This window comes from Elephas maximus, chromosome 10 (genome assembly GCF_024166365.1).
Source record: "Elephas maximus indicus isolate mEleMax1 chromosome 10, mEleMax1 primary haplotype, whole genome shotgun sequence".
Classification (NCBI taxonomy): Eukaryota; Metazoa; Chordata; class Mammalia; order Proboscidea; family Elephantidae; genus Elephas; species Elephas maximus.
This window is the reverse complement of record NC_064828.1, coordinates 81658887-81671157: the sequence shown is the minus strand read 5'-3', so window position 1 is coordinate 81671157 and position 12271 is coordinate 81658887. Positions and strand designations below refer to the sequence as shown.

Sequence of the window (12271 nt, the reverse complement as noted above, 5' to 3'; positions counted from 1 at the left end):
TTTTTTATCTATGCCAGTAATGTTGGAGTGAGATGGTATCTCACCGTAGTTTTGATTTGCATTTCTCTAATGACTAGCGATTGCAAGCATTTCCTCATGTATCTGTTAGCCTTGAATGTCTTCTTTGGTGAAGTGTCTGTTCATATCCTTTGCCCATGTTTAAACTGGATTGCCTTTTTGTTGCAGACGTGTTGGATTTTCCTGTGGATTTTAGAGATTTAGACCTTTGTCGGATTTGTCATAGCCAAATTTTTTTCCCCAGTTTGTAGGCTCCCTTTTTACTCTTTTGATGAAGTCTTTTGGTGAGCGTAAGTGTTTAATTTTTAGAAGGTCCCAGTTATCTAGCTTATCTTCTGGTGTTTGTTTATTGCTCATTATGGTTTGTATCCTGTTAATGCCGTGTATTACGGCCTCTAGAGCTGACCCTATTTTTTCTTCTACGATCTTTATAATGTTGTGTTTTATATTTAGGTCTTTGATCTATTCTGAATTAGTTTTTGTGTATGCTGTGAGGTATGGATCCTGTTTCATTTTTTTGCAGATGGACATCCAGTTTTGCCAGGACCATTTTTTAAAAAGACTGTCTTTTCCCCCATTTGATGAACTTTGGGTGTTTGTTGAAGATCAGGCAACTGTAGGTGGATGGATTTATATCTGGATTCTCAATTCTGTTCCATTGGTCAATGTGTCTGTCGTACCAGTACCAAGCTGTTTTGACTACTGTAGCTGTATAGTAGGCTCTGAAGTCAGGTAATGTGAGTCCTCCTACTTTATTCTTCTTCAATAGTGCTTTACTTATCCAGGCCTCTTCCCTTTCCACATAAAGTTAATGGTTAGTTTTTCCACCTCTTTAAAGAATGTTGTTGGTATTTGGATAGGAATTGCATTGAATTTATAGATTGCTTTGGGTAGAATTGTCATTTACACAATGTTGAGTCTACCCATCTATGAGCATGGTATGTTTTTTCATTTGTGTAGGTCTCTTTTGGTTACAAGTGATTTTTTAATGTACTTCTCTGGTATTTATAAACATTGCTAAACTTATTAATTCTAATAACTTACTTGAAGATTCTTTTTGATTTTCTATGCACATTATATCATCTGTGAAAATGACCATTTTATTTCCTTCCAGCACTTTTTTTTAGTGCTTACACTTTTTATTGCCATGCTATATTGGCTAGGATCATAATACAGTATTCAACAGAAGTAGTGGCAATGGGCATCCTCACTCATGGTCTATCTCATAATGAAAGCTTTCAACATTTTCATCTTGAAGTATGGTATCAGCAGTAGGTTTGTTCGTAGACCCCTTTATCATATTAAATACAGTAAATTCTATTCTTGGTTTGCTAAGAGATTTGTTAATGTTTGTTTTTAATCATGAATAGATTAAAATTCTGTCAAGTGCTTTTTCTGCATTTCTTGAGATAATCATGTAATTTTTCTCCTTTATTATGTTATTATGGTGAAATACATTGATTTTTGAATTACTGGAATAAACTCAATTTGGTTATATTTCTTATTCTTTTTGTACATTGCTGAATTCATTTTGCTAATGTTTTTTAGAGGATTAAAAAAAAAAAACTTTTTTTTCTTTGTTACTGGCCTGTAATTTATTTTTCTTGAAATGGCCCTGTCAGGTTTTAATATCAAATTTATGCTGGCCTCATATGTTGAGTTTCCTAATTTTGCCCTCTACAACAGTTTTGGTAAGACTGTCATTCTTTTTTCCTTAAATGTTTGGTTAGAACTCACTGGTGAAACGATCTTAAGTTTTCATTTAAGGGAGTTTTTGAATTATGGATACAATTTCTTTAATAGTTATGGGACTATTCATATTTTCTATTTCTTCACATCTCAGTTTTGATAAATTGTATTTTCCATCTAAATATGCCTTACTTTTTTCAAATTTTTAGATTATTGGCATAAACTTGTGTATAATATCCTGTTTTTGTTTTGTTTTGTTTTGTTGACTGCCTGACAGATATGTAGGGATATCTCCTTTTTCATTCCTAATCTTGGCTATTTGTGCTTTTCTATTTATTTTTTTCTTGATTATTCCTTCTGTGGGTTTATCAATTTTATGTCTTTTCAAAGAACCAACTTTTGGCTTTGTTGATCCTCTTTATTGTATCTGTGGGATTCTATTTCACTGATTTCTGCTCTTACGTCTATTATTCCCTGCCTTCTACTCTTTAACCTACTTTAATCTGACGACCCTCTATATTACTCCACCAAAACTGATCAAGTTGATGATTTTCCTGGTTTTTAATCCAACAGACACTTATTTGGACTTATATTATTCTAGCTCTCAAAAACACCTGCACACCTCTTACTCAAGGTATTCACGCCTTGGCTTTAATACCCTCATACTTTCCTACCTCACTGTCCTTTCCTCTTTCTCCTTTTCTGATTCTCCTTCTACCTGTCATCTAAATACTTACGTGTCTCAGGCTTAATTTCTTTTGCATCCACCCCAGTGATTGCAAACATAGATGCCTACAAGGTCCAGGCAGGTTACGTAGATGAATGATGTAGAGTGGTTATTTGCATTTTTGAATACACAGGAACATTCTTGTATATCATTGAAAAATATACTCCCTCCCATTTCTCTTTAAACAGAATGCCTCTAGCATCTCTTTTGTATTTTTTTTTAGTTTTGATAGAGATATGGATCTCAGTAAATATTTCTTTGTATTAAAAAACAGTGGTGTACAAGTACAATGATAAACGGCAAATGATAGTTGGCCTCATATTGAGAGGATACTATGGTAAGTTAGAGAATTCATGCTGCATATAAATGAAGAAGCTGCTATACAGTTCAAGCCAAGTGTTGCCAGATTATCCAGTTCTTTACAGATAAATTCAGAATACTGTTATGGATTGAATTGTGTTCCCCAAAAATACATCCCACCACCCCAAATCCTAACCTCTATGCCCGTGGTTACAGTCTTATTTGGGAATAGGTTGTTTTTGTTATGTTAATGAGACAGGATTAGTATAGGGTGTGTTTCAAGAAGGAACAAATTAAGGCATGTGAGGGCCCTAAACACTGATAATCTGTGGTACCCCCTCCTCTGCTTACTCATGCATTCGAATGTGATATGTGAGTTATATACATATATGTCTCTGTGTGTGTGTGTGTGTGTGTGTGTGCATGTGTCTTAGCTATCTACAATACAACTTCTTTTTAAATGCAACTAAAATACTAGTGGTTGAATGCAAAAGTGACCTACGCCATTTTAGCGGAACGAGATGAACTGGATTATAGACTTTTTAGTGGGTGCAGGGTACTAAGATTTTTACTTAGGACATAACTCTGTACATAAATGCTATACGGTTAAAAAGTAATTTAACTGAATTCGTTGATCGACTTATTTGAGTTCCATTGCTTTTGCGCATCATCTGGGACCGGAGTTTCCACTGGGTGTTTATCAGGATGTGTGCAAGAGCGTACCCTTGTGTTTGTATCATGGCAAAGAGCGTTGCTGGCCCTTCTGGCTGGAGATGTCCTCTAATCTACATTCCTTTCCTAAGTGATTTCATCTAATTTTATGGCCTAAGATATCATTGTTAAGTTCATAACTATCAAAATTAGAGCTCCAGCCTCATATCTGCCTGTCCTCTTGGCATATCCCCTTGAATGCTTAACAGTCATCTCAAACGTAACATGCTCCTAACAGAACTCTTGATTTTAATTCCCAAACCTGTATTATCACCAGTCTTCCCCACCTTTAAGAGTAAAACAGGGAGACATCTTTGATTCCTCCCTAAATAGTTGTCCAATAGGACAGTGATATGATTGAAAGTAAGACACAAACAGGCAATTGCTGTTGTTGTTAGATGCCATCAAGTCGGTTCCAACTCATAGTGACCCTATGTCCGATGGAATGAAACACTGCCCAGTCCTGTGCAGTGTTGTTATGCTTGGGCCCATTGTTGCAGCCACTGTGTCAATCCATCCTGTTGAGGGTCTTCCTCTTTTTTGCTGACCCTCTACTTTACCAAGTATGATGTCCTTCTCCAGGGACTGATCCCGCTTGATAACATGTCCAAAGTATGTGATACATAGTCTCGCCATCCTTGCTTCTAAGGAGCATTCTGGTTGTACTTCTTTCAAGACAGATTTGTTCATTCTTTTGACAGTCCATGGTATTTTCAATATTCTTCACCAATACCACAATTCAAAGGCATCAATTCTTCTTTGGTCGTCCTTATTCACTGCCCTGCTTTTGCATGCACATGAAGCGACTGAAAACACCATGGCTTGGATCAGGCACACCTTAGTCTTCAAGGTGACATCCTTGCATCTTTGGATTTCTTGACTGCTGCTTCCATGGGTGTTGACTGGGAATCCAAGTAAAATGAAATCCAACAGGTAGTTATAGCATATTAAATTACTTAAATGGTTTGGTGAAGGGTAAGACACTTTAAGACACTACACAATACTGGGGAAGCCAGCACAACTTGTACAAGGCAAGGTCATGGAAGCTCCATAGATGTATCCAAACTCCCTGAGGGACCAAATTACTGGGCTTATGGCTGTGGGGACCATGGTCTTGGGGAACATTTACCTCAATTGGCATAACATAGTTTACAAAGAAAATGTTCTACATTCTACTTTGGTTGAGCAGCATCTGGGGTCTTAAAAGCTTGTATGCATGGTCAACTAAGATACTCCACTGGTCTCACCCCATCTGGAGCCAGGGAGAATGAAGAAAACCAAAGACACAAGGGAAAGATTAGTCCAGAGGACTAATGAACCGCAAGTACTACAGCTTCTACCAGACTGAGTCCAGCACAACTAGATACATGGTGCCCGGCTACCACTACCGACTGCTCTGATCACAATAGAGGGTCTCAGACAGAGCTGGAGAAAAATGTGGAACGAAATTCTAACACACACACACACACACACAAAGACCAGACTTACTGGTCTGACAGGCTGGAGAAACCCCGAGAGTATAGCCCCCAGACACCCTTTTAGCTCAGTTATGAAGTCACTCCTGAGGTTCACACTTCAGCCAAAGATTAGATGGGCCCATAAAACAAAGCGAGATTAAATGGGCACACCAGCCCAGCAAGCATGAGAAGATAGGAGGAGACAGGAAAGCTAGTAATGGGGAACCCAAGGCAGAGAAGGGGAAAGTGTTGACATGTTGTGGGGTTGGCAACCAATGTCACAAAACAAAATGTATACTAATTGTTTAATGAGAAACTAGTTTGCTCTTAAACCTTCATCTAAAGTACACGAAAAAAAAAAAGAATACAAAAAAATCACTTGCATTTTTATGTGCCAGAAACACAAAAATTTTTTATAGATCCCATTTACAGTAGAATAAAAAATACATATATCATTAAAAAAAAATTAAAGACCTAAATAGATATTCTTAGATTGGAAAACTCGACATTGTAAAGAAGTTGATTCCCCATGAAATGATCTATTGATCCAATGCAGTCTCAATCAAAATCTCAAGAAATTTTTTTGTAGAATCTGAAAAGTTGATTCTAAAATTTATAACAAAATGCAAAGGATCAAGAATATCCAACACATTCTAAAAGAAGAACAAGATGAGAGGTCTTGCTGTCCCAAGTATAAAGCAACAGTAATTAAAGACAGTTTGTGATTATTGGTGAAGAATAGACAAACAAACCAACACAGAGCCCAGGAACAGATCTACTCATATATGGATACTTGATTTGTGACAAAGTGGCATTGAAGAAAAGTGACCTTTCAACACATACACTAGGACAACTGGATATCCATATGGGGAAACAACGAGTTTGACCCTAAACCTCACATTATATACACACACCCAAAAAAGTTAATTCCAGGTACACTGTAAATCTAAATGTCCATGGTTAAAACCACAAAACTCCTAGACAATAATATAGGAGAATATCTTCATGACTACTGGTAGGAAAAAAATTGGATAAATTGTACTATACAGATCTTCTGTCCATCAAAAGATAACATTTAAAGGCAACTCACTAAATGGGAGTAGATATTTACAATATACATTTAACTCACAAGGGTTCATAGCTAGAAAACATAAATAGCTCTACGTATCAGTAAGAAAAAGAACTCAATTTTAAAAAAACAGAGAAAGACTTGAACAGGCACTCCATAAAAGAGGGTATCTAAATAGCCAATAAAATATAAAAAGATGTTCAAGCTCATTAATTGCCAGGGATATGCAAATTAAAATCACAATAAAATTCCACTATTACCCATGAAAATGGCCAAAATTTTAAAATCTGACAGTATTGGTATAAGCTACAGTTCTCTCTCAGTATCCTCGGGAAATTACTTCCAGGACTCCCACAGGTACCAAAATCTTCAGTTCAAGTCCCTTATATAAAATGGTATACTATTTGCATATAACCTATGCAAATACTCCCTTATACTTTAAATCATCACTAGATTACTTATAATACCTAATACAATGTACGTGCTATGTAAATCGTTGTAAAGTGCTATGTAAACAGCACTTTACACTCCCTCTTAGCCACTGAGGGACTGCTTTGACCACTTAATTGCTTTTTAGGAGCCTTTTTCTTTTTTTCACAGAAACAAAGGGTACACACAACACAAGTAGCAAACGAACAATGCTCAAACAATGAGTGCTAGACAGAGACTGAGGATCCGTTGAAATGACGGCAGGCTACAGCAGGGTACACCTACACATCATCTCATTCTCGGGGACTAAGCATAGTAGTCGGCGCAGCAAATTCAAGTTTTAGTTTTTGGAGCTTTTTTTTTTCCCCCAAATAGTTTCAATTTGCAGTTGGTTGAATCCCCAGATGCAGAACCTGAGGCTATGAGGGCCAACTGCTACTACTGCTGATAAAAAGAAATACCCTCAGTAGCTGAAATAAATGTGTGATTGAGCTTTCCCACATTGTCAGGTGGTCTCTTCTTGCTGCCACCATTGTGCTTGCATCTAGCAGCCCCTCCTACCACTTTGTGAACTGATATCGTGGCAGCTATTCTGCTTAGAGGAGCTCTGGTATGCAGTTGTTAAAGTGCTCGCCTGCTAACCAAAAGGTCAGCTATTGGAACACACCAGCAGCTCCATGGGAGAAAGATGTGGCAGTGTGCTCCCGGAAAAATTTACTGCATTGGGGGGAAATCCCAGTTAATTGGCCTAATAACCTGTTTAGTGCTTCTGTTCTACCCCTTAGTTCGTTGCGTAGTGCCTGGGGCATTAAAAGCTTGCAAGCAGCCATCCAAGGTACAATAATTGGTCTCTATTCACCTTGAGCAACAGAGGAAGAAGAATAGGAGGAGGATATGGAATGTGTGGCTAATTGCCTCCATGAACAGCTGCCTCCTTTGCTATGAGACCAGAAGAAATGGATGGTACCTAGCTACCATTACTGAACATTTTGATCAAAGATTCCATAGAAGAATCCTGATCAAAAAGGAGAAATGCGAAACAGAAGTTCAAATTCTCATGAACTCTATAGACTTTCTGGAGCCATGGAGGATGGATGAATCCCTGGAACTACTGCCCTGAGGCAATCTTTAAACCTTAAACCAAAAATGTCCCTTGAAGTCATCTTAAAACCAAAGAATAGTTTAACTTAGCTAGTAAAAAAGGTCTGCTTTGAGCATTTGGTCTTTTAAGAACAATCTACATGGGATCAAATTGACAACAGCAACTCAAAAGATTAGATAGGAACCTTAGGGGGCAATGAGTTTATGTTAATAAGGGAGGAACAATTCAGAAAAGGAGGGTGAGAATAAATGCACAACTCGAAGAATGTAATTAATGTCACTAAATTGAGCTTTTGAATTGGTATATGTTATGCTGTGTATATTCTCCACAACAAAATAAATAAAATTTAGGGAAAAAAAGATTTACAGCTTGGAAACCCTATGGGGCAGTTCTACCCTATCCTATAGGGTCACCATTAGTTGGAATTGACTTGACAGCAATGGGTCTTTCAGGTATTCTGCTTAGGGCCTCTTTTGATTATATTTCCAGGCTCTTGGCGGCACTCTTGGTATCTATAAGACATATATCAGTGAATCTTGGCAAGATATTATGTTGAATTAATAAGAGATGATAATTAAGAATTATTTATTTATATATTTGAATTATTTTCTGTTTCAAGGAGGTTACAAACTCACTCAGTGAATGAGAATGACAGAAGAGTAGGTTTACTATATTATCTTTGTAGCAGCTACATAATAACTCCCCAAAGAAAGAGCTATTAGAAAAGTTAACTACAGGCAGAAGACTCTCGTCCTAAGTTGCCATCAAGTTGGCTCCAACTCAAGGCGACCTTATGTATAACACAATGGTCCGAGGAGCACGAGCTCCACAGTCATCGGTGTTTGAGTCCACTGTTGTGGCTATTGTGTCAATTCATCTCACTGAGGATTTCCCTCGTTTTCATTGGCCCTCTACCAAACATGATGTCCCTGTCTAGTGACTGGTCTTTCCTGGTGACAAGTCCAAAATAAGTGAGCCAACTGTCTTACCATCCTTACTTCTAAGAAACATTCCAGTTGTATTTCTTCTAAGACTGATTCGTTCATTCTTTTGGCAGTCCATGGTACATTCAATATTCATCAACAACACTACAATTTGAAAGCATCAATTCTTCTTCTGTCTTCCTTTTTCACTATCAAACTTTCACATATAGATGAGGCAACTGAAAAGACTGGCTTGGGTCAGATGCACCTTAGTCATCAAAGTGACATTTTTGTTTTTCAATACTTTACAGAGGACTTTTGCAGATTTTCCCAATGTAATACATCATAGTACATGGCATACTACATAGCACAGCACATGGCTTATAGTAAACAATATTTCAAATACTATCTTTTTGAATCCTAATTAGAGGAATAATTTCCACTCAAATAGACCTCCTTAACTATCTTCTCCATGGCATCTTCATAATATACTGTAAAATATATTAACAGTAACTGGTTTAATATTTAATGAGTACTTACTGTACGTTAGGAAACCCTGGTGGCGTAGTGGTTAAAAGCTAAGGCTGCTAACCAAAAGGTCAGTAATCCACCAAGTGCTCCTTGGAAACCATATGAGGCGGTTCTACTCTGTCTTATAGGGTCGCTATGAGTCCGAATCAACTCAACGGCAATGGGTAGTGTATGTTATAACTGTGCTAAAGCTTTTTTAAGGGTTAGCTATTTGAGTCCTTAGAAAAGCCCTTGTAGATAGGTACCATTATATTCCTATTACAAGTAAGTAAGCTGAGACTCAGAGAGGTTAAGTGACTCGTCCAAGTCACAAAATGTTTAAGTGATGAAAACGGAACTCAAACAGGTCTGTCTGACTCTAGAATCTATGATCTTAAGCATCCCACTATCCTGAGAAAAACAGCACTTTCTTCTTCTCTAAAATGTACTTGCAAACAAGTCAAGAGCAAGCTGTTTTTCTTTCAGCTTTATTTTCTACTTGACCATCTAAGTCCCATTGCTGGGAAAACAGAAAGGGTTTATTTATTTTATTTTTGCTTTTTAACTTACCCACTCACAGTCGAATCCAAGCACTGGAAAATCTTCTAACTCGCTCTTAAGCAAGGGCTCAGTTTGATCCCACTCTTCCTCCTGGGACACAGTCACCACCTTTGCTTGGAGGATCCTCTCCTCCCACGAAGCTCTGGGGGCACTAGAGTGCAGCCGGACCGCTTCTGGAGAGGGCAGCTCTCTACAGTCTGGCCCCTTCTGCTGCTCCTGGGTCACACACCTTGTTTTACTCCTCCGGCGCTGAATGCCTTTCCACAAGACAAAACCCCCCACAGCCACACCCAGAAGGGTGGTCACTGTCAAAGCCACTGAATGCTGTCTAGACATCTTTGGCTCTCTGCTGTTCAGGAAAGCATATCACTAATCCCACAATCTGCAAAACAAATGGCAAAAATATATTTATTTACATAATATAAACTCATATCTAAACAAGTCTTCCACTTAAAATCCACGCACTCATAAACTAAAAACAAAAAGTTACATTATTTTTTCGCTTTTGTACTCCATCTCTATCTCTATCCTCACCCAAGTAAACTCTCGTGTCCTCTGTCAGGTGCCCTTTATATGCCCTTACCTACTACCATTTTTTTTTTTTTTACTACCTACCCATTGCCATCAAGTCAATTCCAACTCATTAGTCATATAAAATCATATTAATCAAAACAGAATGAGCTAAAATTTCACTTCCACTCGCTGATTGGATCTTGGGTGAAAGCAGAGAACACCTGAAAGATGTTTACCTAAGTTTATTGACTGTGCAAAGGCATTTCACTGTGTGGATCATGACAAATTATGGATAACATTGCAAAGAATGGGAATTCCAGAATACTTAAGTGTGCTCATGAGGAACCTGTACATAGACCAAGAGGCAGTCTTTCGAACAGAACAAGGGAATACTGTCTGGTTTAAACTGAGGAAAGGTGAGCATGAGTGTTATATTCTTTCACCATACTCACTGAATCTGTATGCTGAGCAAATAATCCAAGAAACTGTACTATATGAAGAGAAACACAGCATCAGGAGGTGGGGCCAAGACGGCGGAGTAGTGAGACACTTCCTGTGGTCCCTCTTACAACAAAGACCCAAAAAAACAAGTTAATCAATTATACATAAAAATCTAGGGGCCCTGAACATCAAAGGCAAAGTTGAGGAATCAAGCTGAGCAGAAGGAGGAGGGAGAGGTGGCTCAGAAGCAGTGAGGAGTTGCCAGACCTGACCCAGGGAAACCGTCACCCTGCAAGCCGGGATCAACTAGTACCAGCGGTGAAGGAAGCAGTGGTGTTTGGGATATGTTTTCCACATCAGGAGAGACCGAGTGGTGGAGAGTCTACTCATGCCTCCAGAATCAGCGAAAAGCAGCCCTCAAGTGGCAAAAGATAAGTAAATGAGTCTAACCCACCACCAAACCGAAACCAAACCCACTGCCGTCGAGTCGATTCCAACACGTAGCGACCCTATAGGACAGAGTAGAACTGCCCCCACAGAGTTTCCAAGGAGCACCTGGTGGACTCCAACTGCCAACCTCTTGGTTGGCAGCTGTAGTACTTAACCACTACGCCACCAGGGTTTCCTAACCTACCATGAGGATCAAAAAAATACCCCTTTGGGAAAAACCTCTCTCCCATTTACCTGACTCCTCCCTACTCTGCACCAGGTCCGAGCTGGCTTCAGTGATAGCCATTCCCTGGGCTGCAGGTAGGAACCATCAGACACCCTGAGCCATTCTCCCAGCCTTGGAGAGGGAACAAATTAACAAACAGGGAAATAATAATCTGCTGGCTCCCCTAAGCCAGGAACTCAGGGCAGAAACAGCTCCTTTGCCTAGGCACAGGCATAAGGGGTCCACAGACTTCAAATGCCTCTCACCCCTGCACAGACATGTGTGGGCCCATTTCAACAACATAGGCCCTCATTAGCACAGTATAATAGGGTATATAACTGAAGGCTACCTTCAACTGTTTCAGCTATATGGTGGAGAGGCAGGTTTCTGACATGTGACACTGCTCTGCCTATTAAGCAGGGTCTTCATCTACCCACATCAGGGACCTGAGGACTGGTGGCTTCACCCACACCACCTAGCCACCTGTGACAGGGGACCAAGAATAAGCGATGTCTCCCAGTCCTTACAGCTAACAACAGTGGGTGCCCATAGTCTGGCTGCAAAACCTACCCACCTATGCGCTCTAGAACAGGGACACGCTTTCCTCTCAGACACTCAGGGGCAGTTATCAGCCCCTTGCCTTGCTCATCACATGATCCCCTACTGCAGCCGGACACCTGTACCTACAAGAATCACCCCTGCTTGTCTAGGACTGTAGATGAGAGCCTGCACCACACACTTGGTGACCAACTACCTGGACACCTGAGCTGAACCCATACAAAAAAAGTAAACAGACTCCTGGGCTCACATATTTAGTAACAGTTGTAACCACCTGGTGACAAGACATTAGAGCCTCAAAGGCACCAATAACCAAACTAACTCACTAGAGCAGCCTACTTGGGCATATCAAAACAAAACAAGAAGCTAGGACACAATAAGCAAACATAAACTAAATAAATACAATAACTTATTGATGGCTCGGAAACAACAGTCAGTTTCAAATCACACAAAGAAGCAGACCAGGATAGCTTCAGCAAGCTCCCAAAACAAAGAATCAAGAAATCTTCCAGAGGAAGAGAATTTCCTGGAATTACTGGAGGTAGAATACAAAAGATTAATATACAGAACTGTTCAAGAAATGAGAAAGGAGATCAAGCAAAACACAA

The 12271-nt window shown here is 39.3% G+C and overlaps 1 protein-coding gene across 2 annotated transcripts in view; it reads right to left on the bottom strand.

The window, feature by feature from the left end:
* EXD2 (exonuclease 3'-5' domain containing 2) overlaps positions 1-12271 on the bottom strand; it is a 53437-nt gene that overhangs the window by 27083 nt on the left and 14083 nt on the right. For both annotated transcript variants that reach the window (XM_049898254.1, XM_049898255.1), the window contains exon 3: positions 9506-9878. In XM_049898254.1, coding sequence (XP_049754211.1) covers positions 9506-9832 — 327 coding nt within the window. In that variant the 5' untranslated portion in view covers positions 9833-9878. The remainder of the gene's footprint in view (positions 1-9505; positions 9879-12271) is intronic.